This window comes from Dendroctonus ponderosae, unplaced genomic scaffold (genome assembly GCF_020466585.1).
Source record: "Dendroctonus ponderosae isolate FM_Combo_2020 unplaced genomic scaffold, Dpon_F_20191213v2 Dpon_F_20191213_3, whole genome shotgun sequence".
In the NCBI taxonomy this organism is placed as follows: Eukaryota; Metazoa; Arthropoda; class Insecta; order Coleoptera; family Curculionidae; genus Dendroctonus; species Dendroctonus ponderosae.
In genome coordinates this window covers 16,420,030-16,445,416 of record NW_026018508.1, presented here as the reverse complement: position 1 = coordinate 16,445,416, position 25,387 = coordinate 16,420,030, and the positions used below count along the sequence as shown (strand labels likewise).

The 25,387-nt window shown below is 39.8% G+C and overlaps 7 protein-coding genes across 11 annotated transcripts in view; 5 read left to right on the top strand and 2 right to left on the bottom strand.

Annotated features, from left to right (window-relative positions):
• Positions 1 to 25,387, top strand: part of LOC109538708 — a 114,891-nt gene that overhangs the window by 78,834 nt on the left and 10,670 nt on the right. The window lies entirely within an intron of this gene.
• The window catches only part of LOC109538611 (collagen alpha-1(IV) chain), a 138,449-nt gene that overhangs the window by 110,352 nt on the left and 2,710 nt on the right, over positions 1 to 25,387 (top strand). The gene's annotated exons all lie outside the window — the stretch shown is intronic.
• On the bottom strand, positions 5 to 3,088 carry LOC125503914. The gene is made up of 8 exons (XM_048665052.1): positions 2,804 to 3,088; positions 2,590 to 2,743; positions 1,714 to 2,102; positions 1,436 to 1,658; positions 1,262 to 1,387; positions 1,027 to 1,208; positions 734 to 971; positions 5 to 679 (listed from the first exon to the last, which is right to left on the bottom strand). The coding sequence occupies exons 1-8, from the start codon at positions 2,968 to 2,970 to the stop codon at positions 194 to 196; spliced, it is 1,965 nt and encodes a 654-aa protein (XP_048521009.1). The 5' UTR covers positions 2,971 to 3,088; the 3' UTR covers positions 5 to 193.
• Positions 3,196 to 4,486, top strand: LOC109538568 (60S ribosomal protein L35). The gene is made up of 3 exons (XM_019905834.2): positions 3,196 to 3,297; positions 3,486 to 3,622; positions 4,199 to 4,486. Exons 1-3 carry the CDS (start codon positions 3,295 to 3,297, stop codon positions 4,428 to 4,430), a joined length of 372 nt encoding a protein of 123 aa, XP_019761393.1. The 5' UTR covers positions 3,196 to 3,294; the 3' UTR covers positions 4,431 to 4,486.
• Positions 4,539 to 6,763, bottom strand: LOC125503916 (pyridine nucleotide-disulfide oxidoreductase domain-containing protein 1-like). Its single transcript, XM_048665057.1, has one exon. The coding sequence runs from the start codon at positions 5,956 to 5,958 to the stop codon at positions 4,567 to 4,569; it is 1,392 nt and encodes a 463-aa protein (XP_048521014.1). The 5' UTR covers positions 5,959 to 6,763; the 3' UTR covers positions 4,539 to 4,566.
• LOC125503910 (serine/threonine-protein phosphatase 1 regulatory subunit 10-like) lies at positions 7,243 to 18,629 on the top strand. 4 transcript variants are annotated; one of them, XM_048665044.1, is made up of 6 exons: positions 7,243 to 7,435; positions 7,498 to 7,623; positions 7,845 to 7,942; positions 8,029 to 8,303; positions 10,546 to 11,697; positions 16,774 to 18,629. In XM_048665044.1, exons 2-6 carry the CDS (start codon positions 7,621 to 7,623, stop codon positions 18,237 to 18,239), a joined length of 2,994 nt encoding a protein of 997 aa, XP_048521001.1. In that variant the 5' UTR covers positions 7,243 to 7,435; positions 7,498 to 7,620; the 3' UTR covers positions 18,240 to 18,629. The 4 variants fall into 4 exon arrangements, with proteins under 4 accessions (XP_048521001.1, XP_048521002.1, XP_048521004.1 ...); XM_048665045.1 differs by having other exon boundaries at positions 7,243 to 7,623; positions 10,549 to 11,697; XM_048665047.1 differs by lacking the exons at positions 7,243 to 7,435; positions 7,498 to 7,623; positions 7,845 to 7,942 and having other exon boundaries at positions 8,116 to 8,207; positions 8,267 to 8,303; positions 10,549 to 11,697.
• LOC125503911 (glycerophosphocholine phosphodiesterase GPCPD1-like) lies at positions 18,819 to 23,303 on the top strand. 2 transcript variants are annotated; one of them, XM_048665049.1, is made up of 6 exons: positions 18,819 to 20,437; positions 20,488 to 20,717; positions 20,870 to 21,107; positions 22,094 to 22,291; positions 22,661 to 22,711; positions 22,962 to 23,303. In XM_048665049.1, the coding sequence occupies exons 1-5, from the start codon at positions 19,109 to 19,111 to the stop codon at positions 22,682 to 22,684; spliced, it is 2,019 nt and encodes a 672-aa protein (XP_048521006.1). In that variant the 5' UTR covers positions 18,819 to 19,108; the 3' UTR covers positions 22,685 to 22,711; positions 22,962 to 23,303. The 2 variants fall into 2 exon arrangements, with proteins under 2 accessions (XP_048521006.1, XP_048521005.1); XM_048665048.1 differs by lacking the exon at positions 22,661 to 22,711 and having other exon boundaries at positions 18,820 to 20,437.

Sequence of the window (25,387 nt, the reverse complement as noted above, 5' to 3'; positions counted from 1 at the left end):
AAAATAGTTTAAACAGAAATTTTATTTCGTCTGTTTTGACTAGATCCTCACAAGCACATAAATCGGACACGTAGAATAAAATATCAGCTGAAAAAATCAGCTCCTACACAGCCAACGTTAATACAAGAATAAACATCAAATGAGATTAGGTCTAATGAGACAGTTACCATCGTGATGGTACTAGAAAACGGCATTATTTGCAATAGCAGTACTTCCGCAAATGAGGAAATTCTGCTTCTACGCATTTAGCTTGCGATCTATACATGTTGATCCGGCTAATATCACCCAGCAACAACTCCAATTGATCACGGTCTTTCACATGCTTAATGGAAGCTTCAAAAATCGAATTACCTGGCACGAGCGTTACTTTAATCTGATACAACTCCTCCGTAATGTGCGTGTTGGCTGATAGATCGGCCACAAAACCGTCAATATCCTTGTTTTGGCTGAATTTCACCAAGTTCCTGTTGGGCGTTAGTTTCATCGCCCATGAAACTTTGGCCAGTTTCAATTCTTCGCACATATACCGCTTACTATCAGTAAGGTTATTTATGAAGTTCAGCAAGGTGTCTCCTAAACGAGGGATGATTGGGTGGGACAGACTAATTTTTTCCCATGCCAAACAGGCACACCAATGGGGCTCAATGTAAGCATGTGCACAAGATCTGGCGGCTGGAATCTACAAGTCGGAGACGCTAGTGAGAACGAACTGTTGGGACGTGAAGAAAATTACCTCCGAAAATAATGAGATGGACCGTTGATTTAAATTGCCGAAGCCGGTGTTTTTCAAATCCAAAACTTCCTGGAGAGTCCGATGAACATCAAAGGGCGTTGTTAGTTTGTCGGAGTTTTTTCGAAAGTTCCTGTAAGCCCTGGGATATTGATGCGCAAACCACTCGGGAAAAGCAAAGGCAAAAAATGGAAGTCTTTCCTCTTGCTTGCCTTGGATTGTGTTTCGTACATCTGCAAACCTATTGGCATCGATCGCATGTCGACGCTTGTTTTCATAGACTGAGTTAAATTCACCTGTGTCCATGATCCGCCATAATGATCAAAATTGTATTATTAAGAGCCCCAGATTCCTTCAAGTCCTTGAGCAGATTCATCGTATCATGATCGGCAACTTCGATTAAATTGTAATCATCGTGCGAAAGTTCGCCATGGAATCCGAACAGGAACTTTGGTTTTGTTTGGTAGACGCTGAAAAACTGTTATGTGGCCCCACTTAGTTAAATGTTGGGCAACAGCTATAAAAACTCACATCCTTGATGTAGTTTAGCATGATTTGATGCCTGGGCGAATCCCCTGTACACAGTTTGGCCCACTTATGTTGTTCGTCGTGATTGGCCAAGTAATAAGGGCGCATATAGTGATCTGTTGGAACTTGCTGCAAGAAAACCACTTAGCTCAGTGGAGAAATTGTACCAAAAAGTACCTTAAAACCATTCAGCCGATAGGTGAAAGTCCCTATATGAGGAACGTCTTCTAAAAACGCCGTTACATATCCGGCGTTTTTATATTCGTTCCATATGAAAGGATATGAATTGACGTAGTTGGTGTTTTTCAACCGCTTCCTAGTGTCTGGAAGCTCTAGCTCGGTTCTCCCAGTTAAGAGTGGAATTAGCGCTTGCGGCGTTCCATCTCCCACTATGTTGTATCTGAAACCATCCCTCAAGCAACCTAGGTTTACGTCAATGGGGGGGCGAAGCTCACCCTTTAAGAACCACAGCGTTCAAGACCTTGGTTAGATATTCGTAGGACTCGGGCAATTTCCTAATGAAAGCGTTTCGCGAAAGCGAATCATACCCAAACATCAAAACGTTCATATTGAGCGCGGTCTTTTTCATTTGCTCCCAGTTGGTCTTATCCCAAATATTATTATCCAGTCTTACCCCGGTTAGAGTTGCTGACCATTTCCGCGAGTCTGAGGACTGGCAAGCCACTCTTACAACATCACTGCGTTCAAGCTTGTAATACTCCGAGGAGTAGAACGTTTCTCCATCAGTCAATTCGTAATCGTCTACACGGATTACATCGGTAAATGCGCAATTTATCGGGCCGTGATTCTTCTTTGCTAGTTCTTGGATCACACATTCAGAGCCCTACGGTTGCAACGTTTTTCAGTTCAGTTCAGTCAAAAAAAACAGTTTCAGTTGAAAAGTGAAAATATGATCAAGAAATCTGGTCCAATTTATCAATAACATTTTTTTGCCGATAGGCGTTGATTGTCGCTACTTTAGCTTAAAAGACGGTTTATTGAGAAAAAGCGATCGGCAGTTAGTGCAGGACAGTGTTAAGAAACCACAACGATCCCGCACTAAAACCTGAGGGTTCTTCAGGCCGATATTTTACTTGAATCTGTATACTTTTCACAAAAAAAATATTTCTTTTCGTTAACAAATTGAACTTACGATCTGATACGAGACACTGAAGCAGTTTCTAGTTTGCAAATGAAAGAATATGCTCTCACTTTTTATTAAGGCAGCAAGTGTGCACATTTTTCATTTGCTAACACACATCTTTGCTCTTCATTGCCTCGTTTTTTGGTAATAAAAACCGCTCTTGGCTCATGTGTAAAATGGAACTCACCCTGCATTTTACCCAGTCATCCCCCGCTTTGTCGCAGTTAATTGGGGGCACTTTTTTAATAAATTGCAGCATTTCTGGATTGTAAAGCTCTAAATCCGGCTGCTTGCATGCCAGACTATTTGCTTGCTGTTTGATAAAAATGTCAATCTTCGCCCTAAAAGTGCACGAATATGTGTAGACTTTTCAGGGTGAGTTCAATCAAGCAAATACTAACAGTCTCAGCTCGCGGTCGACATCGTTTATTAGGGAATGATGGGGCCATATCAACAGGAAACAGCCAATTATCCCAACCAGCAACAAAACATAAAATTTTCTCTTCAGAGTTAATTCAAGCATTTGTAGCCGGTAATAGATTCTGTTGCGACTGATGCAGACACGCATTTTTTATTACATTTCTGATCAACCCAGAATTTGTAATTTCAGTGAGTATTAATTTTAAACAAGCCGCAAATTTGCGATTAACCTGTCAACAATGATAGAAACAATAAACAAACTCGACGCCCCGATGCCAAACCGTTTCTATTTTTACGGTGCTTTGATGATTTTGAATAGAGGCAGTTCCGGAATTAAATCCCAATATGGCAACACCCTGGGTTACCAACCCAAAAAACACTAATTTCTAGGGACCAACCGACTGACATCTCTGACTTGACATTGCTTTTGTCAAACTTACACATAACCTTTCGTTTCTCCCAAACTACAAAAATGGTAAGTAGTCAATTTCATCCGTAAAAACCTGAAATTTGAACACCCATCTAAAGCAACTTTTTATCTGAAAACCTTTCTTAGTTACATTCGTTCGCGGCCTTATTCATATTTTCTGTGACAACCAACTTTTTTCCCTATTTCTTTGATTATAGGTAAGCAAAGGTTATGTTGTCATGTTTGTTTTTTAGGGTAAGGTAAAGTGCTCCGAGTTGAGGACTAAGGACAAAAAAGAGCTCACCAAGCAGCTCGATGACCTGAAGAAAGAGCTCACCAGCTTGAGGGTGGCTAAGGTCACCGGAGGGGCTCCTTCCAAGCTGTCCAAGATGTAAGTAATGGCTTACTACATTACCCCCCCATTCAAGACAATGGCTGATTATTATAGATTTAAATGCTTTGGAACCGAATAGAGTTTTCAGTTAGAGGCAGTTCAACAATAGAACTTTTCGGCTTTTTTAGTCACACAGGCACAAACGTGGTTCGGCAAAGCTCTGTTCATGTTTGGGGTCTGAATCTGGATCCAACGGCCATATTTTTTCAATGAACTCGTTAGTGAACAAATCCAAACAAGGAACTGAGGAGTTTTCGGTGGAAAAACCTGAAAAGAACTCACCAGTTTCAAGTAATGGCCTGAAAATCCGGCAATGGTATCCGTTTGGTCAAAAGATCGGTTTTCATTTGGGCGTACAGAACACTCGAGACGGTTTTATTAAAATTTTCACTTGATTTTTACATTTAAAATTTATCTAAAATATGCCTATATTGGTTCGCAAACAGTAAAAATGTTATTAAAATTGATTTATGGTTTTTCCTCGATTATTCTTTAGGACTATTTCACACAAAATTGATGTTAACATATTTGATCTGTGATTTACTCTAAAATAATTGGAATTTTTTTGTTCAGTCGCGTAGTCCGTAAAGCTATCGCCCGAGTGTACATTGTTATGCACCAGAAGCAGAAAGAGAACCTGAGGAAATTGTACAAAAACAAGAAGTACAAGCCTTTGGACCTGAGGCCCAGGAAGACGCGTGCTATCAGACGCGCTCTTTCGTCGCATGAGAAAAAAATTAAGACTCCTAAGGAAATTAGGAAAATGTCTGCTTTCCCCCCAAGGAAATATGCTCTTAAAGCATAGTTTTTTTTTAATTGTAGAGTTATTTTTTATTCCACATAAAAAGTAATTCAAAAAATTGTCTTATTTCAAGCCCCCCCCGGCAGTTGAACGCTGTAAAGTAAAACACAGTTTCCCAATCCCTGCCTTTATTCCACTGTTAATCAAAATAGTCCTCTATGTCAATATCCGGGTTCAAAATATCGTCCCCGTAAGGTTCTAAATCGATTTGATTTAGAATCAAGTTTTCGCACATCTCTTCCAAGTCGGTGTCCCCAATTAAAACTGCTCCTTGCAGCCGATGATTTTCCAAAATCAGCTTGATGTACTCCAGATCCTTGGTGGTTCTGAGGAGGATTTCGTACTTTTTATCCAGCTTCTGCCCGTTGAACAGTCCCAGCAAAATCACCTTGTAGCCAAACAGCTTGGTTGAGTGGGTGAAAATTTCAAAGCAGAAATCTTGCAGGATTTCCTCTTTGTTCAAATGCCCCGACATGCATTTGGCGGCGTAGCAACCCATTTGTCTGGCCTGAGTCCACAGCTTCATTTGAATCCAGTGCTTCGCTATGGGCCAATCTGCGCTGCAAATATCGCCAGCTGCATAGATATTCTCCAGATTTGTCTTCATGTATTGATCCACTTTAATTCCCTCATCTGCCAGCTCTAGTTGGACATCTATCTTGAAGTTTTTTCTAGGGCTTACACCGGTTGCGGAAATGATCAAGTCGCAACTGATTTTCTCTCCGTTTGTTAATCCAACTTCCAGTTGATGTTCCGAACCTTCCAAGGCTGATACAGAGGATATTTCGTTCTGGTAATGTATACTGACCTGCTTATGCAAGCCTGGGGAGTTTGCTCCAGAAATTAGCAGGTTTTGATACCAATCTGGGCCCAAAGCTGCTCCAGATTTATGCAGTTTATCTTCTTGGTAGCGCATTCTCTTCGTTACAGTCTCTTGAGTGGCAGGCCGTTTGAGCAACGCGGTTTGGAAGAATTCAGCAGCCCCTGGATCTACAAACGTTGCTGATATGTGATTGTCTTTAACCACCCAGTGGATTTCGGTGTTTTTAATCTTGAAAACCAGTTCAGAGGCTATGCCCCCATTTCCAACCACCACAAGCTTTTTGCACTTTTCGAGCGTTTCTAGAAACAGCTCCACTGAGTCAGTGTCTCTAATTCCTACTATATGCTCAGGATATTCAGCGGATTGGGGGATCAGCTTGGGCTGCGCCCCTATACAAAGGCAGAGATATTGGTATTTGATGATGATGCCCGATTGTGTAATAATGCAGGAGTTTTTGTGCTGGATTTCTGCGAGGGTGCCATTGACTACAGTAATATTTTGAAACTTTGCCTGCAGAGTACTGCTAGGGGCTTCTTTGACATCGAATCCCATTAAGGTTTTAGTGATGGCATGCAGATTGGTAACTGTTTTAATCAACGATGATTCACTTAGCAAAATAATAGACTTTTCTTGCTGGAGGAAGGCCAGAGTTTCAGCACATGAAACCCCCGCAATCCCTCCGCCGACTACCACAAACACTGCTTCCATTATTTATTTTTTGGGTAATATTTGGAGTAGTCGTATTTCCTAAATGGCACATCAAACGTTAGTAGTCCATAGTCATAAGCTCTCTTAATGCAAACTTCCAACTCCAGTTGTCTCCTTCTGCAAAGCCCAGTTTGGCTGTAGCCCAGCACAGCGCCAGTCTGGGGCGATATAAACTGCTTCAATAATTCAGTGTTTTCTTGGTGAAGAACTAGATACTCATCCCGGCAAATGGGGCAAGGGTTTCCAGTAGATATCTCCTCATTACGAATGCAGGTTTTTCTTGTATGTCTAGGCGGAATGGCTCCTTTGTGATTCCTTCTGTAAGGCACCCAAACGGGCTGATTACCATAGGTCTGCTTATATGCGGCACTTTTTAGATAGCGAAGGCTCGTCTCAAGGGGCACTTGCTGTGAACGGTCTTTGGTAACTTCGCGAGTTTCCACAACTGCGGATTCTTCTTGGAAGTTACGCGCCGTTAAAGACAACCGTCTGCGAACAATCGCACTGGATATTAAGTTTTTTATTCCTACTGAGCGACTGTACATTTTTAATTGCGGCAATTACACTAAAATAGGTTAGGGTTTGAAACAAATGTCATTTTCTTCAGTTTCTCCAATGAGTTGAGCTTTTTTGCGATTTGATGCTTTCATTCCAGCTTATTTCCAAATATTTTTAGCTTTCATGAAATGCAACTGGCGACTTTTCTTTTCACGTTACCAAACCAGGGGTATTTGAAATAAACGGGGCGTTTAATGAACGTTTTCAAACATCAATGCACAGAACATACCCCCTAGGGCGGATATTTTGTGCATCAATGGTTTGTCTACATTCATTTTTTTTCTGTCCTGTAAAATTAATATAAAATGAGCGGAATAACTACACGGAAACGCTTGTATGATTTAAGCTATCATTTTAGCTTTGGTAAAATACAAATTGTTTTTTCAATGAATCAAGATGCACTGAACAGGCTCTACTATGATTCACTATATTTCCGGTCAAAAAAGGGCAGGCGGGAGTGATAATTGGTGCCTAGTTGCGCGCAGTGTTGCCCGTTGCAGCTGAATAACACAGCGCTTAGTGTTTTACAGATTCTTTTTAACCTTCTGCCGAATAATTCAGCAAGGTTTTCACAGTCTAATTGTTGCAGTATTACTACATCCGTTACAGTGTTATAATTGAAATGGTAAATAACAATAATTTTCCTTTCGGTTCGAATTATTATAATTTTCAAGTTGTTGAAGAATTTCGTTGGCGTGACATGGCAACAATGACTGACTGGTTGGAGCTTCATCACGGAATTTCGCCATTTTAGATTCACTCTTTTTGTCAGCACGTTGCGACGTTAGGCTTGAATAAGATTTCTATATTTTTCGGTGAAATATTTGGTAATTGGAAGAATTCCTATTTTAAAACGTTCTGTATAGAAGGACGATTGTCTGTAGTTGATTTATATAGAACTAGTCGTTAATATATGGGGGTAAACTGATTGCTCTTTGTTCTTGTCGAGTTGGGCGTCGAATCAATTGTGCTTATTTCTAGTTAGCTTTATCAACAGTAATTTATTGTAAAATGTAATTATTGGATGGTTGTTGAAAAGCTATCGTATTTTGGATTCGATCTTCGATCTACGACCCCGTGTACGAGTTTCCTCAAGGCTGCAATATGGTAAGATCAAAAGATAATCCAACAGATTATGCTAGAAATAAAATAGGCTTTTGTTCTGCTGTGTTATTATTTCCCCAAACTGTTCAAGTTCCTTTCGAATACTAGGAAATTCCAAATTTAATTTTCTTCGCCATTTTGTTCGGTATTACGTCACAGCGCGTCATGACTCACGCCATATTAGGCGGCATGTTCAAATTACTCATTTCATTTTCTCTTTGCAGCCACGCATCGATCCGTTGCAGCTCCTCAAGTGCCTTTCGGTCCTTCTCAGCCCAGATGGAGGTATTTTATCTCGTGACGAAGTTCCTCGGCTTGTGAAGTAAGTTGACGTTTTTAAAAATCAATCTAAACATCAAAACCCATACCCATTTGTACTTAACACTAATTTCAACATTGTTTTTTCAGCTTGATGACCAAATTCTCCAAGAAACTAGTCAGCAAATGCGTCTACGTCCTGATTATGAAGAATACAGAGACCAGCTTGGTCGACATGTTTATGGCGGAGGGAGGATGGGCGCTAATCCAGAATTGGTTACAGGACGCAGTGCAGACAGGCAATTGGGACTTAGTTAAGGAAATTCTTGGTTTGTTGCTCATCACTCCAGTAGACGTTGAAAGACTTAAAATGAATTGTCTGCCAAAGGTCATCAAGAGCTTGTCCCGCAGAGAGGATTTGCCCGGTAAGTTTTAAAAGCAATATATCCGTAGATATAGTTCGAATTACTAGTGGCGACGGGGTATTTTCACTTATTATTCGTGCTACTTAGAACAATCCTCAATAAGAGTAAAGCTAGGAAATTTTTTGGAAAAGTAGTCCACGTAAATGACGTTTTTTTCACATTTTATGGTTGTGTTGGTCCGTAATACTAAGGACCCGTCATATAGACAGCTATTGGCTCGATGTTATTAATTGCAACTAATCCGAAAAAAAGTATATTATGGGACAAGAGACGAAGTTGACGCCCGAGGCGATGCCGAGATTAAGAAAATGTCCTTTTCTTATCCCCTGGTGGAAAGTTCGTACTTTCGCCACTGTTTTCGATGGCGAAAACTTCACTTTTACCCATTACAAACTTTCTTCATCCCCTGACTGTTTTGCAACATTTTCGAAACCTTATATTTTCCCCGGCTGGTTTCCACCGATGATCATGAAAAATCGTATACGCTACGCGAGACGAAAGTCGAAGGCCCGCCACTGCATGCATGTCAACTTCAAGCAGTAGCGGAACCTCGACTTTCGTCCCTTGTACCGTAGTACACTATTAATTCCTATTATAATAATATAGTGCGGTAAATTGCCGCTTAAATACTAAGCTACTCGCATTTGCGTTTCGCGTTTCGATTGATTCTGCTTGTCAATACTTATTTTTCCTGGTCTTCCGCATAATTCAATTAAGCACATTTGGCACCAAGTGCCCTTAAGAAGGCATTGCCTCATAAAATATTGTGCACATGCAACGAACACAAGAGAATAGAATTACCCGCATGGAACTGATTTATTATTTGTTGCTAAATAAAACATTTTGTAAGGATTTTCCTCACATTTCCCAACCTTGAGAGCATTTTATATTCGATCAACATTTGTTAATGTGATGTTGTTTAAATCACATATTCCATCTGTGAATGTTTAAGGACGTATTTTTTGCAGTTTCAAGAGAATGTATCTTGCGCTTTATCTGAAAAGATGGTGTTATTTAATCTAGCTGAAAATTCATAAACCCTTTTTCGCCTTGGGCTTTTTCTCAGAACTAAAAAGAAAATGACCTGTCCAATCGGTAAACCTAACATAGTATTTCTACGTTTTGATAACATTACTTAATCGATTTACTTACATATTTGATGGTTATATAAGCTTATTGAGTGTTTTAATTAATTAATTTATTTATTACTAATTTTATTATTTTCGTAATTTCATAACATGTTCAGGCTGAAGTATATGAATTTTGAACGAAGTCCTTGATTTTGAAGCTTAAAGTTAAAAATTGTTGATTTAAATTGATTTACTTGTTTAATCTACAGTTTTCGAGTTTAGTTGGCAAAGATTTAATACATTTAAAGCTGTTCTGTGATTTTATTCACATCGCAACAGTAAATTTGTTTGATTAATTCATTAGCAAGTTAGTTCTAAATAGTGAACAATTAGTCAATTTTGTACGTATATTCTCGGTCTTCGTTTCGCCATGGGGTCATCGGTAGAAAATAAATACACTTTCATTGTTCCTGAAACTCGGACATTGAACTAGTCATATAATGAAAAATAGACTTATTGGTGGAAATTCGGACAAATTAATGTCTGCGTATCAACTTTTGTTCATCATTTTTATTGAATATTATTTCTTAGTTGTTTGATGTTTAATCCATCAAAAATTTGCAAATCTTGAACGCAAAACGAGAACTCTAGATGTCAGTTCTTCGAAACTTGAATTGAACAACCACCAACTGACAATGAGCGTGAACATATTTTTAGTGCAATAAGGCATCTTTTTCGGGCAAATACGCATTTTCTATCACATATATGTTAGCTTTATCTTTTTTTATGTTTAGTTAATATTTATTAGTTTTATATATGAGATAAATGCGCAAACACAATAACAAACTAAATACTTATTGTTGAATGGACTGTTTTTTCACATCTTATATTCCAAAAAAAGTTTTTTCACTCATGCTTTCGAAATACTCGAACTTTTAGATTTACATTAAAATATTCATAAGATAGAACTAGTTTAAATCTTCCTATACTACTTAATATTGGCAGTTCATATTTATCTTCACACGGGGCATTTCGTTTGCAACGGCAAGCAAGTGGAAAAAACGCCCTTAACTAAATCGTACAATCGACTTTTTCTTTTCTTTGCCCTAAGGCTAGATAAGATAAACTCAGCATCAGAATCTGAAAATTGAACATCGATTGGTTTGTTTCAGAAGTCGCCAACATCTCCAATCAGATAGTTCAGAATTGGTTGACGATAGTCAAGGGGTGCTCTGGGATGACAACATCGAACGGTCCTATTCGAGTTTCCCCTGCTCACTCCGACAATCGGGTTCCTGCCCAGAATGGAGAAGAATTCAACAAAAAGCCCGATGTTGCCGTTGATGCCCCTGAACCTGCCGTGTCTGTTCCAGTGGAAGAACGCAACGGCGAAGTGAACAAAACAAGTCTAGAAAATGTTGAGCCTATTGGGACAACTACTTTTTATAAAATGTCGATGAAAGATGGGAAGCAGGTTATTAAAAAAGTTACTCCTGAGGACAGTAAGAATGTAAGCGAGGATGACGAGTCGATCAAAAGCGACGACAATAAAATCAAACCAGTGGAGAAAGATGCGAAGTCCAGTGATAAAGAAAAGTCGTCTAGGTCGGCGTCGTCGTCCTCGAAAAGCAAATCGAGTTCTAGTAGTAGGGACAAAGATAGGGATAAGAAAGGTTCGAGTAAATCAAGCAGCAGTAGCAAAAGCAAATCAAGTAGTAGCAGCAGTCGAGATAAAGACCGAAAAGATAGAGATAAAGACCGCGACCGCAAAGATCGAAGCAAGAATAGCAGGTCCTCTTCTAGGTCCAACTCTAAAAGCAGCAGTAGTAAGGACAAAAAAGATTCCATAGAGAAGTCCAAGGAACCGAAGGAGGTTAAAGAAAATCAGGCCGATAAGGATAAGGATACTTTGGATAAAGTCAAGCCTCAAACGTTGGATAAACTGGGCAGGATTCCGAAGAAGTCCAACGGTTCTGATGAAAAGCAGAAGGAGAACAAGACCAGTGAGGAATCCGACAAAAAGAAGCCATCGTTCTCAATTCTTAACAGGAAGGGAACTGGCGAGGAGAGGTCCAAAACCGTGAAAGTCTTCAACGCAAAAATGCGCTCCACTGGATTGGAGGAAGAGGTCAAACCACCGCCGCCCAGATCCGCTAACAAGAAGCCCAACCCCTCAGTTCAGTTGCCGACAATTCCTCCTAAGAGACCTTCGCCGCCACGAGAATTTAGCAGCAGCGTGCCTCCGGAGAAGAAGCTGAGGATCGAGAAGGTCGATATTCCCGACCGACCTGGCGCTATCAAGCTAATACCACCCAAACCCAAACGTAAGTTCAATTCCTTACAAAGCTTAACAAATATGTTGTTTTTCAGGGTCAGGAAGCTGCAATTTGGAAGAGTTCTGTACGTTTTTCTACTGAAACTGTGTGTGTGTTAACTTTTTTTTCAGTCCCTGTAGATCTACAGATCCTGCCAATTCATAGTTGAGATTCTTATGTCTCTTGGATTGTGTGCGATTTTTTTCTGTGCGAGTTTTAAGACTTTCGCGTATAGTGCGTTTTTTCGAATTCACGAACTTTTGGGCCCTTGGTAAGTGTTTTAAAGCATTCTGGCTTTGTACCAGATATTTCCAATTAATCAGCTTATTTAGAGATGTTAGGTCATCGGATGGACCTTCTAGGGCGCGGGGTTTGCAACTACGACGGCGAACAGTAAGTTCAATCACGCTTTCGTTTTTTAATTTCCAATTCTAAGTGTGTAAAGTGCATTTGACTGGATTATCCAGTCAGTAGGAATGTGACTGCTTTGGGGAAAAGTGCAACGTTGTGAGAAGGGTGGAAAGTGGATAAAAAACTGGGGTTTTTTAAGATTCGTCTTTGTCATCTAGTGTTTGTAAATAGGCGCAATTAGCCTTTGAGTCGTGGAGCGAAGCTAATTTACAGCGAAACTAATACTGGAATTTCTTGTTGGCAATTAGCGTAAAATGGAGACAGTCGATCGCTTTACGAATTAGTATATTTTGATGTAGAACCAATCTGGTTTAAAACCTGGGTTATTGTCCCAGATTCAAAAAATATTATTTGCCATTACAAATGCTCTGTTGCTGCCCATCCTATTGCTTTGAAATCAACATAAAATTTCTAGTTTATTATTCAATATTAAGAAGACTGCTAAAACAGCTAGAAACACAGCAACACAGAAAATTTTCAATCATGGACAGTTTTAATAGAATTTTTGGTGTTAAATCGCAAATGTTCGTCATTTGCCCGTGTGTAAAGCCAGAGACAAGAATCGTTACACAAAGTAAACGCGTCGCAATTGCCAAGCTTTCTCGGATCGCTGCTTATATAAACATCCACATTTGGGTCATTTCTTTTGAAAAAATTCGTCATTCATCAATCAATAACGCACTCTCCAAAGCTGCAAGGTTCTGCTACTCTTTAGCGACATTCATGCGAAACACCACGATCCTGAAGTTTTTTTTTTAGAAAAAGGCCCATGAAATGAACTGCTGATTGTGGGTTATTAAATAAATACGCTTTTATAAAGTGGAGTTTTATTTTCCAATATATAGTACGTAGTAGTTGATGGAACTGGCTATTCATTAATTAGCTTAGTAAATTAATATACTAAGTAATTGGGTTGAGGAACAATACGCGAACGATCAGTGATGCATTTTGACACAAGACCCAATCGATTGTGCTTGGTGATTTGAGCGTTTGCGAACCCGATAACGTTCATTACTAACCAGCAACAAACGAGCCCTTCTTGGAACTGCCTGGCATAGAAAATTTAATCGCCTGTTCGTTGCTGCAACATTCAACGTCATTACAGCCTTGTTCATATGCACAAAGTGTTTCCTAAAATATCTGCTATACGTACTATTTGGGAAATTTAACTGCCTCTTTATACCGACTAATAAGGTGGTTCGTACCTGAGATATTAATAAAATAAGAGCTCAGTAATTATTTAACTAGGTTTTTGAGTTTCAGAAGTCGTCTTTAGGTAGTTGTTTATTTATGGCAGCACTCAAATGCCTCGCAGCTCCATGTACCAAGAGACTTCGTCCCTGGACCGGTCGACTAACTTTTCAGCTCTTCTCCGGTGATATTGACGGAATTCTGGTATTCGACATTATTTTACTTAAAAACTTAAACGTAAAAACAAAATTGCGACGTATTTTCCTTCGTATCAAGGGTGTGGTGCAATTGCAAAATGTTTTTATTTAGAAAATGGAAACTAATCTTTTTTTTAACAATTAATCAGGTGCATCTGTATAGACGAAATTCACTATTAATGCAGGTTTGCATGATCATTACAACGGTATGAAACCATTTTAATAGGGAGTTTTTTTTTACTTGAACACAAGTTGGCATACGAAATGGGTGAAACATATACACATGCACTAATAACCATTAAGATAAAAATGGCAGTGGAAAGCGTACAGATTATATTATTAGCGGAGGGCGTTATGCATTGTAATTGTTATAGATGTATCTCCCAAAGATAATATATGAAATAAAATCCCAAACTGCCACATAAATGGTTTTATTCGCAAATTTATGTGTGGAATTCGCCGTAGAAGTGTTCAAAAAAGTTTGTCGGGTATACAGTGGATTTTCACAATTTTTTGCCAAAGTTGCCGTTAGTAATTAGTTTATTACTCTGGTGATTTGACGCCCCATAAAAAACGAACAAAAGAAGCTCACATTCATTCGAAAGAAAGCTATATCCAGATGCAAAGTCTCATCATTAATGTATTCTTCTAAATCCCATTGCGGTCGACAAAATATTACACAGCAGTCTGTAATTAGCATGCTCGACTATAGTTGATTTTCCCCATCATTCATTAAATACTAAGTATTCGAGTTACTAAAAGGCATGATATTTACAGGCTGTTGTTTAAGAATTTTTGGGCACGAAATTTATTATGTAATTGAAAGTAGCTAATTACCGTAAAACTACTAAAACTAAAGAACAATTTCATAAGCGTGTTGTTTGAAATTGCCCAGTTTTTTGGGCATTCAGGCCATCATGGAAGAAAGAAAGACATTCTTTGCCACCACGGTCTAAATGTTCGAATAGTTTATTTTTTTCATACTTTTCTCATATACACGGTGTAAATAAAAAGTTTGACACTTCACACATTCTTAAAGTTCGCTTAGTGCATTCCTCTTTTTCGAATCAGTGCATTTAAAGTGTGAATTCGGACTTTTCGCGCAACTGCACATAAACAATAACATAACTTACCAACTCTGTATTTACCGTTACCGTGCTATGATGAGTTGTGTTGAGCACTTTGAAAAACCCTGTACATTTTTAGGGAAACATTACTTGCGTCCTTTTATCTAGGAACTGGCTGAACTGATTAGAACATTAATTGATTATTTTTTTCATTGAATTCATTGCTAAGCTATTCCTGATTCTATTTGACAATTGCTTAATTTATAGTGCTTTTTAAGACTAGCAGACTTTGTTGATTTCATTGAAGATGTTTTATAAAAGCGAGAAGTATTTACGATCCCTTATACCTGCCTAAATTTTAGAGAACTGAACATTTATGGAAAAAGCAATAAAAATACGTAGATAAGCACTTGCCGGTTTCTTGGATCATATTAGAGGATTTTCAGTTTGTCAAAAATTTTTACAACTTTTGTTTGTAAATACAGAAATTTCAGCACTAAAAAGTTTTGTTTCGGCTTCTTTCAAGCTCCATTGCATGAAGCTGAAAAGTTTTTCGGGCTTTCAGGCCAACGTGGAAAAATAGTTTATTCCTGACGTTTCGCAAGCAGGAGGAGCCTCCATCTTCAGAGGTCGTTGATGTGTCGATCAAACCATCTTTGAAGATGCAAGCAACTCGTGCTTGCAAAGCTTCGGGAAGAAATTATTTTCCGCGACGGTCTAAACGTTCGGAAAACTCATCAGTTTTGGTTTCAAAACTGTTAAGTACACAAATTTGTTCAAAGTAAATGCTGTTGTTTAAACCTGAAAATCTACTATCAATATAGATGAGTTTTTGGCAATTTGATTCAAAATTGCCGGACTATTTATTTGAAAATAAGATTTGATTTCCTGAGGATTTCGCTTTTTTCGAGTTCACCCTGTATAAGAGAAGCAATAATTTTCTCAATCTTAGCCGGAATCGATCTGCATTTCCACCAATCTACTTTGTTTATAACAAGCAATTGTTTCCTCACTATTATTTACATTTAACGGCCATCCAGTGCTTCTTCACCCTGTATTTTGTGTTCCAAATATTCCGTGTCTTGTATGGGAATTGTCCGGTTTTATAAATGAAAAATTATTTTTCTGCACAGTTAAACGACGAATAAATATTCATATGGTTGTTTTTGTAAATTCGAGAAAAGTGGTCCCAAGAGACCAGAAAAACACTTAAAACCGCCTAAAAATCAATTTTAAGTCCTAAAAGATCCCCTTGTTGAAAAAAGAAACAAAGATATTTTAGTTTTCAGGTTTTATTTAGTATTTTTGTTTTAATTTATTCACTACTTTTATTCATTGCTACACTCGTTTACTCAAATATAAATTGGATTTTGTTTAATGCTGAGCAACTAATATTTGTAATAATAATCCTAAAGGAATGTTCTTAGTGTGTATAGTAGAATTGCTTAAAGCCGATCTGTTCCATGTTGGTTTCGTCACCGGAAGCTGTTTTTGCGGATTGGAGCTCGGACTACAGATGACTGTCCCAGGAGAGTTTTTCCACTTGCGTTTACTATTTGGGTTTTCGTGACTTCCCAGCATGTTTGGCCAGAGCGTTGAAATGATGATTAAAAATAGTCACAAACTAATGAAAGATTTTCCGCTCATTACTTTTTCTTCTTCACTCCAGAGTAAATTTTTTTGAAAATCGAATGGGTTTAAGGGGACTGATTTTTACTGTTTTTGTTTGCAACAGGAAATTTATTGCAGCCAAATATGCCCTAACTAATTGTTTTGGCCCGAAAATCAAAGAAAGAGTCTAATTTACATGGACTTGTTAGGCCACTAATGCTTGGAGAATCTGCAACAGCTTTTAAATCGGTGGAATATAATGACCCAAAGTTGCGGTTTCTTGCCCGGTCTACACCATGCTTGGTTGCACCATACTGAAATCACAAACTATTTGAGTTTTTTGGTCTCCCCCGCATGCACATGGAAATTGTATTTTGATCTCTGACTATAACTAGCTGAAAGTGCAGTTTTTGCATTGCAACCAACAATATCTATACAAAACTCTTTAAGCTAATAGCCAATTTTCTTCCAGGAATTTATTCTAGTAAACTAATGGAAAAGTTTTTGTTTTCAGCATTCAAAACGTACAGAACTCAACCAAATCGCACTTGATTATTTCCCATTTTTCAATTGCCATAATCACAAACTAATTTTTGATGTTTTTACAGCCGCTATTCTACAAGAGAGCGACATGTTTATGGACGCATTGACAGCTTCCGCCCCGAAGAAGGACGCAAAGAAGCGGAAACGAAGAGTCAGTGTATCCAAAGAAACCGTTCCCTCATCTCCATCAGCGTCGCCTGCACAGGGAGATGGACAAGCGGCAGATTCTGCAACCCCAACAAGTCCGCCCATAGGACTGAAGAACTTGGCCCCCATCAATTTTTATCAGGATACTTTGTCGAAAGAACCGGTGGCAGCAGAAGAAACGGCTGAAGCAACAGAGAGTGATAGTGTGGAAGCTGGCGCTGAGCCGTCGGAACCTAAAGAAACTCCATCAAGTCCACCCAACGGCACCGAATCGGAAGCTATGGAAGTTGATGAAGCACCAAACGCTCCACGACCAACAAAGCAGGAAGGTGGTCTTAAGGGGGTGTTGCTATTCGCGAAAAAGAAAGGCCCGAAGCGGTCGATTAAGTGGAAGGCCGAAGATGATTTGGTGGAAGTTCGGTACTTCGAGCTGGACGAAAATGAGCGAGTGAATGTAACAAAGACCTTTATGGACATGGCCAAAATGGAAATGACTAGTGAAAGGGAGGCGTTGATCATGTCCCGGAAGCTCCCGAACGAAGACACGATGGAACCTCAGACCATGTGGCGTATGCTGTTTATGTGCGACCAGCCCGAATCACTTGCGATTCCCGGATCGAAGAGCTTGGAAAAAGATATTCAGTTTGCTAGGGAGAAAACAGTCCTTGCTGCGCTCTATTTCGACAAACGGCGAATCCCCGACAGTGCCGAAGAACCCATTCCGGAGATCCATCAAATGAGCGATCCAGTGAGCATTCCCTTGGAGGATCCAGAATGTCAGGAAATCGATCTAAGGAACACGCCATGGCCGGAACCCAAAGGACTCTCGCCTCAAATGGAACCCCAAATTGTGCCCCCGATATTCCAAAATATGCCTTTCAACCCCAACTTCAACACCATGGGCAACATACCACCTGGGGCTCCTTTCATGGGAGTACCACCAAGGTTCCAAGGCCCGCCCGGACCGATGGGCCCCGTTCCTGGCAACTTTGTGCCCCCCAACATGATGCACAACAACATGATGGTACCCCCGATGAACCAGCCGGACATGATGAACTCCATTCCCCCTGGTGCGATGAATCAGGGTTTGTTTGGACCTGGTGGAATGATGAAACCTGGACCTGATGGTTTTATTGGACATGGAAACGCGATGCCTTCATTCAACGGCCCTCAAGGCCCGATGTTTGGCCCCAATAACTTCAATCGAGGCCGAGGAGGCTTTCGGCGCGGCGGCAGCAATAATGGGGGTTGGGTTCAGTTAAATGGGCCCCGGGCGTGGAAGAGGGGAAGTTCCGGAAGCTCCAGAGGTGGCGGAAGACTATGCAAAAATATTCAGAATCACGGCTATTGCAGGAACGGGGACAGTTGCCCGTTTGTGCATTAGGGTTGTAATGAGGAGCCGTAACTGTGATATTAGTGCAATAGCGTTGAAATGCTTTAAGTTCTGTCGGGGTGCATGATGAAGAAGTTTCATTCTATCGGCAACTGTGATATTAATTTAGGGGGTTTGAGCCACGGCTGTCTGGAACATTTATACGGGATTTTTTCGAAGAAGTGCGCCAGTGTCTATTTTCGGAAAAATCCTATTTCTGAGTGTTATGAGGAATTGTGTGTATATACGAAGTAATTTATATTTACGACTCAATAACTGCAATACCTGGTTATTGCGCGATTGACCACTCAACAACTACTTTCGGGTTTGCAGTATAATTTCGTTTCTGTTATCACTAGTTTTTGTAAATTATTTAATTTAATAATCAGTATTGCGAATTTTTATTTGGGTTTTATTTTTATTCCCTTAGAAGTTATTATCCCTTTAAATGGCGCTGCCTTTTGGGCAATTTTTCAATTTATTAGAAGTTGGAGCTAATGAAAAAATCTCGGTTTTTTACTGCACGCCCATGGCTGCAACTTGTACACTTAGCAACGTCGCTGCGATCTGCATTTTGTCAAAAGGCAATTAATGTCATTGTCACTTGGGCTTAGAACGTAAATAGTGCGAATTATATTCTTATCTTAATTTTGCTCATTAACTGGTTCAATCGAGCGCAATTACGCGAGTGCTAAGTTTGTTACCTCGCCATCCAGATTCGCTGTTCAGTGTTGTTGCGTGCGATCCAGCCAATTCAACTTACGTGTGGAGAAACATGTCGACTGTACTTTGGTACTTCGGTGAGAGAACTTTTTCCTTTTAAGCCCCTTTTGCGTGGAACGCAGTCATTGTAGACTAGTTACTTGCGAACTTAGCCAAAAATGCAGCGGTGGTTTTTCCTGGAAGACCCCGAAAACGCAGCCATCCGATCGGGAAAGGGAGATGCAGAAAGTAGCTCTGGATCGGTTACATCCTTCCAATACACCCCTCGACATTGGTTGTTCCGAGTGAGGGTGCCCCAGTTGAAGAAAGATGAATCAGTATGCGTGGTGGGCGATCTCAAAGAGTTGGGCGCTTGGGTGCCCGAGAAGTGTGTGGCTTTGCAGCAGGAAGACGACACAGACATCTGGTCTGCTGTAGTAGAAATTCCGGATAAACGGAAGATTGAGTATCGATACTGCGTGTGTGTTATCATCGAAAGCGGCATTCAGGTCATAGTCAGAAGCTGGGAAACCAATGTGAAGCCTAGAGGAATAGATTATTCGGAAAAATCTCCAACAATGGAAGATGAGGTTCAGACGTACGGATTTTACGCAAACAGCGAGCGTTTTGATAGGGGCTGGCTCAGTAAGGAGACAGTGGTTCAGCTGAAGCTGGGCAGCGATCCTCTGACTATTTGGAGGCCAAAGTACGCGGGTCGGCAGGTTTTTATTAAAGTGACGCCGATTAACTTAAAAAGGCATGCCTCAAACCTGCCGATATCGATGTCGGATGCTTTGGATGAGTCGCTGAGCGACACCCAGGATGGTGTGGAGAATGCCAAATTTTCCTTCACTGAGGTGGCCGCTCTGCTTGATGATGACCCAAGTTTCAAGCCGCAAGGCCAGTTTGGCACCGCCATAAAAAAGGATGATATGCTAACTTTCCAGAGCACCGTAGTGTTTCCTCAAAACACCGCCTATTTATTCGATTTCTATATTTATTCCTCTAGAGCAGACGAAAGTGAGCCTCCTTACCATGCGGGATTTAGCTACTTGTTGCCTACGGCTTTACAGTCCTCAGAAGGCAACATAATTTTGCCAGTTACCAGTACAAAGCACAGGCCTTTGGGAGAATTGCGCGTTGATTATCTAGTGATTGGGGCGATGCCCAATTATAAATGCGACTTGAGTATTTCCTATGCCCGTCATTGGAAGAAGACCAGAGCAGGCCTAGATGTCGGGCATAGAGGGTCAGGATCCAGCTTTAAAAACAAAGTTCAAAATTGCGCGGAAGTACGGGAAAATACTATAGCTTCCTTAAAAAATGCCATTGATCATGGGGCAGATTTTGTCGAATTTGATGTTCAACTGAGTAAAGATTTAGTGCCTATAATCTACCACGATTTTCATGTGTGCATTTCCATGAAAAAGAAGCGGGATATTGAAGATCAGGATATGCTGGAGATTCCACTAAAGGAGCTCACTTTGGAGCAGCTCAGATTGCTCAAGGTACTGCTCTCATGGAGTTTGAAGTGAATTTTTCAAAATGGCATTTTCAGGTTTACCACTTAACAGAGGGCAAGTCAAAGAACCAGAGGTTCTTTGACGAAGACTTGGAGGACCATCAGCCATTCCCCACTCTGCAGCATGTTCTGGATACCTTGAATCCCCATGTAGGGTTTAATATTGAAATCAAGTGGACGATGAAGTTGGCGGATGGCTCTTACGAGCTGTACCATCCAACCGATTTAAATTTGTACTTGGATACAATTCTGGAAGTGGCGATGAAGTGAGTATTCATTGTAGTATTTTAGGGTTTTCTGGGCTCTGATGTAGACTTTGCTTAGTTGCCTAGAGTTATTGCGGTAGAGCGCAGCTAATTATTTTCCTTCGCTCTGCACGATCTTTGAGATATGAGAACATTGTGTTGTTTCTTCTCAGGCATGGTGGAGAGAGGAGAATAATTTTTTCGTGTTTCAATCCCGATATCTGCCAAGTAATTCGTTTAAAACAAAATAAATATCCAGTAATGTTTTTAACAATTGGAGAGAGCGAGATTTACCCGAGATATGCAGATCCGAGATGCTGGTCGATAAAGGCGGCCAGCCAGTATGCCACCATGATTGAGATTTTAGGTATCAATGTTCATACTGAAGATTTGTTGAGGCATCCTTCACTGGTAGGTTTTATTTTGCTTAATCATCAATTGGTTTTTCGAAAAAAACGATTTTGTATTTTTATATGACTTAACGAAGGGTGCTTCATGATGCTTGGAGATTAAACCGATTTGTTTTGTTACGCGGATGTTCTAGTTAGAGTAACAGGATGCTCGGCCTATTAGATTATCTCTGTGCATCGTGTGCAGTGTTTTGAATGTTGTTCCCAATAAGCTCAATTGTTTTAAGGAAATTTTCATTTTTGTCATGATCATTGGTTCACTCAAAAGTGAACAGTTTAGTTTTGCTGTTTTTGTTGCGATCTTGATGGTCACTAAACAACTGCTCTCCTCAAGAAATTTTACTTGCAACTTGAGGCTAAGTGGATGATGTGTTGAGGGAATGCTTGTTTTGCTCTGGATTGATTATTCGTTAGTAATTAGTTGGGGTTTAATGCAGTATTTGTCTGAATCTTCGCATTTACATCCATCCTTCTCCATCGCTTCTGCAGGGTGTTCACTTGGGCTGTGTGTGTAGAGATATATACAGTATGTTTTCTTAAGTTGTAGCCACATAGAAAACTTTTTTATTGTTGCACCCTTCGATGCAATAGTACCAATACAATAGTTGCAGATTTTTTACCAAAAAATCGGGCCTGATAGCATGAGGAACGAGACAGTTTCTTCTCAATCTGCGACTTTTTGATGATATCAATTGCAACATTGTTTTTTGTGCTACTTTCCCAATTTTAATGAATTCCATCAATTCCCATTTATTGCTATCTTGCCCCTCAATCCGCCTATAAAGACCTCAATATTAAAAAACACCCTGTATATATTTGTCATGTTATCTTCGATTTTCGTCTTGAGCAATCACACAATTTCAACCATCCTTTGGTGCTATTTCATCGGGCAAAACCAATCAACCCCCAAAAACTTGTTTTCAGTTTGAAAGGCTCGCCGTAAACTCTCTACAAATTGGAATGTTTTAAATTGGTTCCACTGTTTAGGTTCAGCTGGCCAAAGAGCTGAATTTGGTGATTTTCTGCTGGGGCGATGAAAACGCCGATCCTGCCACCATCAAGTTCCTGAAAGAACTCGGTCTTCACGGTGTGATTTACGACAAAATTCACGAATACTCAAGCAAGGAGGTGAAGGAGAGTGTCTTCCTGTTGGAGGCCAAGGGATCGCAAAAAGAACTCATTCAGGTAAATTGTTGGGTTTTAGTTTATTAGGGAAATTTGTCGAAAGCAATTAACCTCAAGGCAATTCAGTTAATTGGCAATGGTTTATGGTTATTGATTAACTTTTTTACGACACCGCAGTGATATTGTGCCAATTAATACTTGCGTGGTAATAAATAACAATGTTGTTGTCGGATGATCACAGCCAAATACAACCTAAATGAATTCGGTATCACTGAGTTTATTGTGGCATTATTTATCAGCTAATTAAAGAAATATTGACCTTTGGAGTATGTGACTTCATTTATCATCACTTTTCAGTTAACGATTTTCATTTAAAATTAGACAGGGTGTTTCGCATTTCTTTCAATAGCCGATTTTCTTATCTTCTAGGGTTGCCAACGCGTGCAACTTTAAACTTTTGCTTCTTTTCAATAATTTCCAGTTAAGTATAACTGCTATCTATGGGTCTTAATAAGGCATGTCGCTTTAACCGTCCATCTTCACAATGTGCCACGCAATGCATGAGTTTAAACTTGCAAGCTTTGCATGGTAAAACATGATTAGTCGTTCAATTTCATTGTATGGGCAAGACGAATGGAAACATGTTTTGCAGGCTAGCAAAAGACGTTCTTGCTTGCTGTTTTTATAGCAAATTTAACAGTGATTAACTGAGCCAATTTTTTGCATTCAGCTTGTAGCTGCACATGCAGAAAACGAATTAGCACCCACAATGTCTCATCCTACTCAGCCTCGCATTGAAGGGGCAAGTGATTTGGATAAGATCCGATTGACGCTTCCTGATGGAATATCCACAGCCACTTCCCTGGCAAGCCTGGAGAGTTCAACTTCCGATTACAATAAGCCTGCCAAAGTCTAGATCTTGTTCAAATTGTTACCAATAAAAAAAGCGCGGCTTGTGGCAAATAGAATGTTTTAAATCGCGTGTACGACATAGTTTATAAGCTGCTGTTTTTTTGTTGCTCTTGAGCCAGTTTCAATTGTTATTGAAATAAAGTCACCTACAGCTTTTGAAGTGATTATTTCAATCCTGTCCTGATCCCAGTCGCAAATACGGGACAAGGAACCTACAGCGGTTTCGTTTAATGCGCTTCTTATTGCATAAAGTGAAACGGAGCGCATAGTTTCGGTTTGAAAATTAAAATAAATCACGTGGATTTATCGAAACCGGGTAAACCGTGTTTAATTGCGCGCTACCAGTTCGGACATGCTGTTATTCAGTGGCGCAAGCATGCATTGGGTTTATGAATTATTGTCGTGTTCAGCTAAAAGGAATGGGATTTTTCGCTAATGTAAATAAAAATTGTTTATCGGCATTATCATATTTGCACTCAAATGTTTGCATTGTTCTCAAATACCAGAAATTGTATATTTAGCGTTTCGGTTTTAAAGCGACGTCATGGCGTTTAATTAATTGAAATGACCTCATTCAGCACAAATACGGCTTCGATCAACAACAAATTATTGCTTGCAATGTGTGGAAATACCGGATTTTAAGTTTGACTTTTTATGAGACAACCAAAGCGTTTTCAAAAATTTATGTTCTACAGAAAAAAATGCGTTATTGAATGCCCCATTCAGGAGTGAAATTTTCAGCTTTCCAGGTCAAATGATTAGTGTTTTATGCGCCGAGAACTTAGCGCGATTCTACCAAGGAAGCGAAATCTTCCACTCGTTAATGAATAAAAATCATTCATAATTTAGTGCTAAGCTAAATAGTATGTGTTGGTCCAAGAATGGTCCAAATCTTTTTGAGTTCTGTAATTCACTTAACGAATGAGACTTTTATCAAGGTTTTAACCGCGTCCAGAGCAGCTAGAAACTAACACCAGAAAGCTCTTACAACTGGTTTTTTTGCGAGTTAATTATAAATAATTCTTGCTGAATGTTCTGCGAGGAAAATTACTATATTTGATGCTCTCCGTATTTTAATCAATAAGTGAAGCAAGTAGAAACTGATCAAACCCGAGTTTGGAAAGTTTCTTTGAATTATTATGGACGTGCTCATTGTTTTCGTGCCTTATAATGGAAACCGTCTTGTTCTCAATAAAAGTAGTTTCATTAACGCAAAAATGCGGTCATTGAGCAAACTCACGTGCGAGCATTTTCCTAATTTCTTCGCTGAAACATCTCGGACAAAAGTGAGAAAATTCAAGCAGTTTTGTGCGTGTTGCGTGCCCATATGCAAGATGCATCTTTAATTAGCCATAAATAGGGTATTTAATAAATATCAGCGCGGAAATTTTGCATTTTTCTATCGCACGTCCAGCCAAGAACGTAGAATGTGGATTAAGCAACTCAGTGTTTTTGTTAGTGTGTGTGTGATCAGTGGATATTGCGATTCCAATGGATTAAATGTCGTGCAACGTGTTATTAGTGAGTGTTTGCAAAGCAACGAAAGGTAAGAGCGAATCGCTCGCCATTTCGTCCAGAAGGATTCGAAAGTTTCAGTTTTTCAGTTATTCCTGCATGTCGGAGAAAGCGGCTGGAGCAGTGGAAAGAGCAATGGACTGGAACGTCTCCATTCTAGATGGACTCAGTTTGGCCCGAAACAATGAAACGATCAACCGACGACAAGCAAGGTTATTAGGTATATTACTCAATTAAAACCTAGATATTCAGTTTTGGGTTGCAACCGAATGTCGGCAACGTTTCGCCACAAATGTGCGACTAACCACTCTCAATTACCTGGCCTGATTGGTGCGTTACAGGGTTCGATCGTCTCAGTCAGGCAGTCCAGAACTTTTTCCAGACGCATGTGATTGCTCTGGAATTGGGCGGGGCCCGAACATTGGGCAAAGATTCGGGCGATATGAGCAGTCTGGGTGGTGGCAGCGGATTGGACATGAAATCTATGAAAAAGGAGAAAAAGTACATGAGTTATGCTTTTATGGTGCTGCTAGGTGAGTGAGGCATTTTCCTAACTTTCTATTCTAAAGCCCCTGTCCCATGCATCCGTTTATACGATGGTACGATGATACGAAAGTGTTTCTATTGGTTGGAGATCTGTCAATTCGTCCGCCGTCGGACGAACTGACAGATCTCCAACCAATAGAAACACTTTCGTATCATCGTACCATCGTATAAACGGATGCATGG

Excerpts from the sequence above, each read along its gene's own strand:
- LOC125503914 (XM_048665052.1), bottom strand. The coding sequence starts at position 2,970 with ATGCGTGTCTGCATCAGTCGCAACAGAATCTATTACCGGCTACAAATG. Across the intron at positions 2,103-2,589 it reads ATGACTGGGTAAAATGCAGG|GGCTCTGAATGTGTGATCCA; the intron begins GTGAGTTCCATT and ends TTGCAACCGTAG. Across the intron at positions 1,388-1,435 it reads ATCGGCTGAATGGTTTTAAG|CAAGTTCCAACAGATCACTA; the intron begins GTACTTTTTGGT and ends GTTTTCTTGCAG.
- LOC109538568 (XM_019905834.2), top strand. Across the intron at positions 3,623-4,198 it reads CCTTCCAAGCTGTCCAAGAT|TCGCGTAGTCCGTAAAGCTA; the intron begins GTAAGTAATGGC and ends TTTTTTGTTCAG.
- LOC125503916 (XM_048665057.1), bottom strand. The coding sequence starts at position 5,958 with ATGGAAGCAGTGTTTGTGGTAGTCGGCGGAGGGATTGCGGGGGTTTCA.
- LOC125503910 (XM_048665044.1), top strand. Across the intron at positions 7,943-8,028 it reads GAAGTTCCTCGGCTTGTGAA|CTTGATGACCAAATTCTCCA; the intron begins GTAAGTTGACGT and ends TTGTTTTTTCAG. Across the intron at positions 11,698-16,773 it reads AATACCACCCAAACCCAAAC|CCGCTATTCTACAAGAGAGC; the intron begins GTAAGTTCAATT and ends ATGTTTTTACAG.
- LOC125503911 (XM_048665048.1), top strand. The coding sequence starts at position 19,109 with ATGCAGCGGTGGTTTTTCCTGGAAGACCCCGAAAACGCAGCCATCCGA. Across the intron at positions 21,108-22,093 it reads TGTTGAGGCATCCTTCACTG|GTTCAGCTGGCCAAAGAGCT; the intron begins GTAGGTTTTATT and ends TCCACTGTTTAG. Across the intron at positions 22,292-22,961 it reads CGCAAAAAGAACTCATTCAG|CTTGTAGCTGCACATGCAGA; the intron begins GTAAATTGTTGG and ends TTTTGCATTCAG.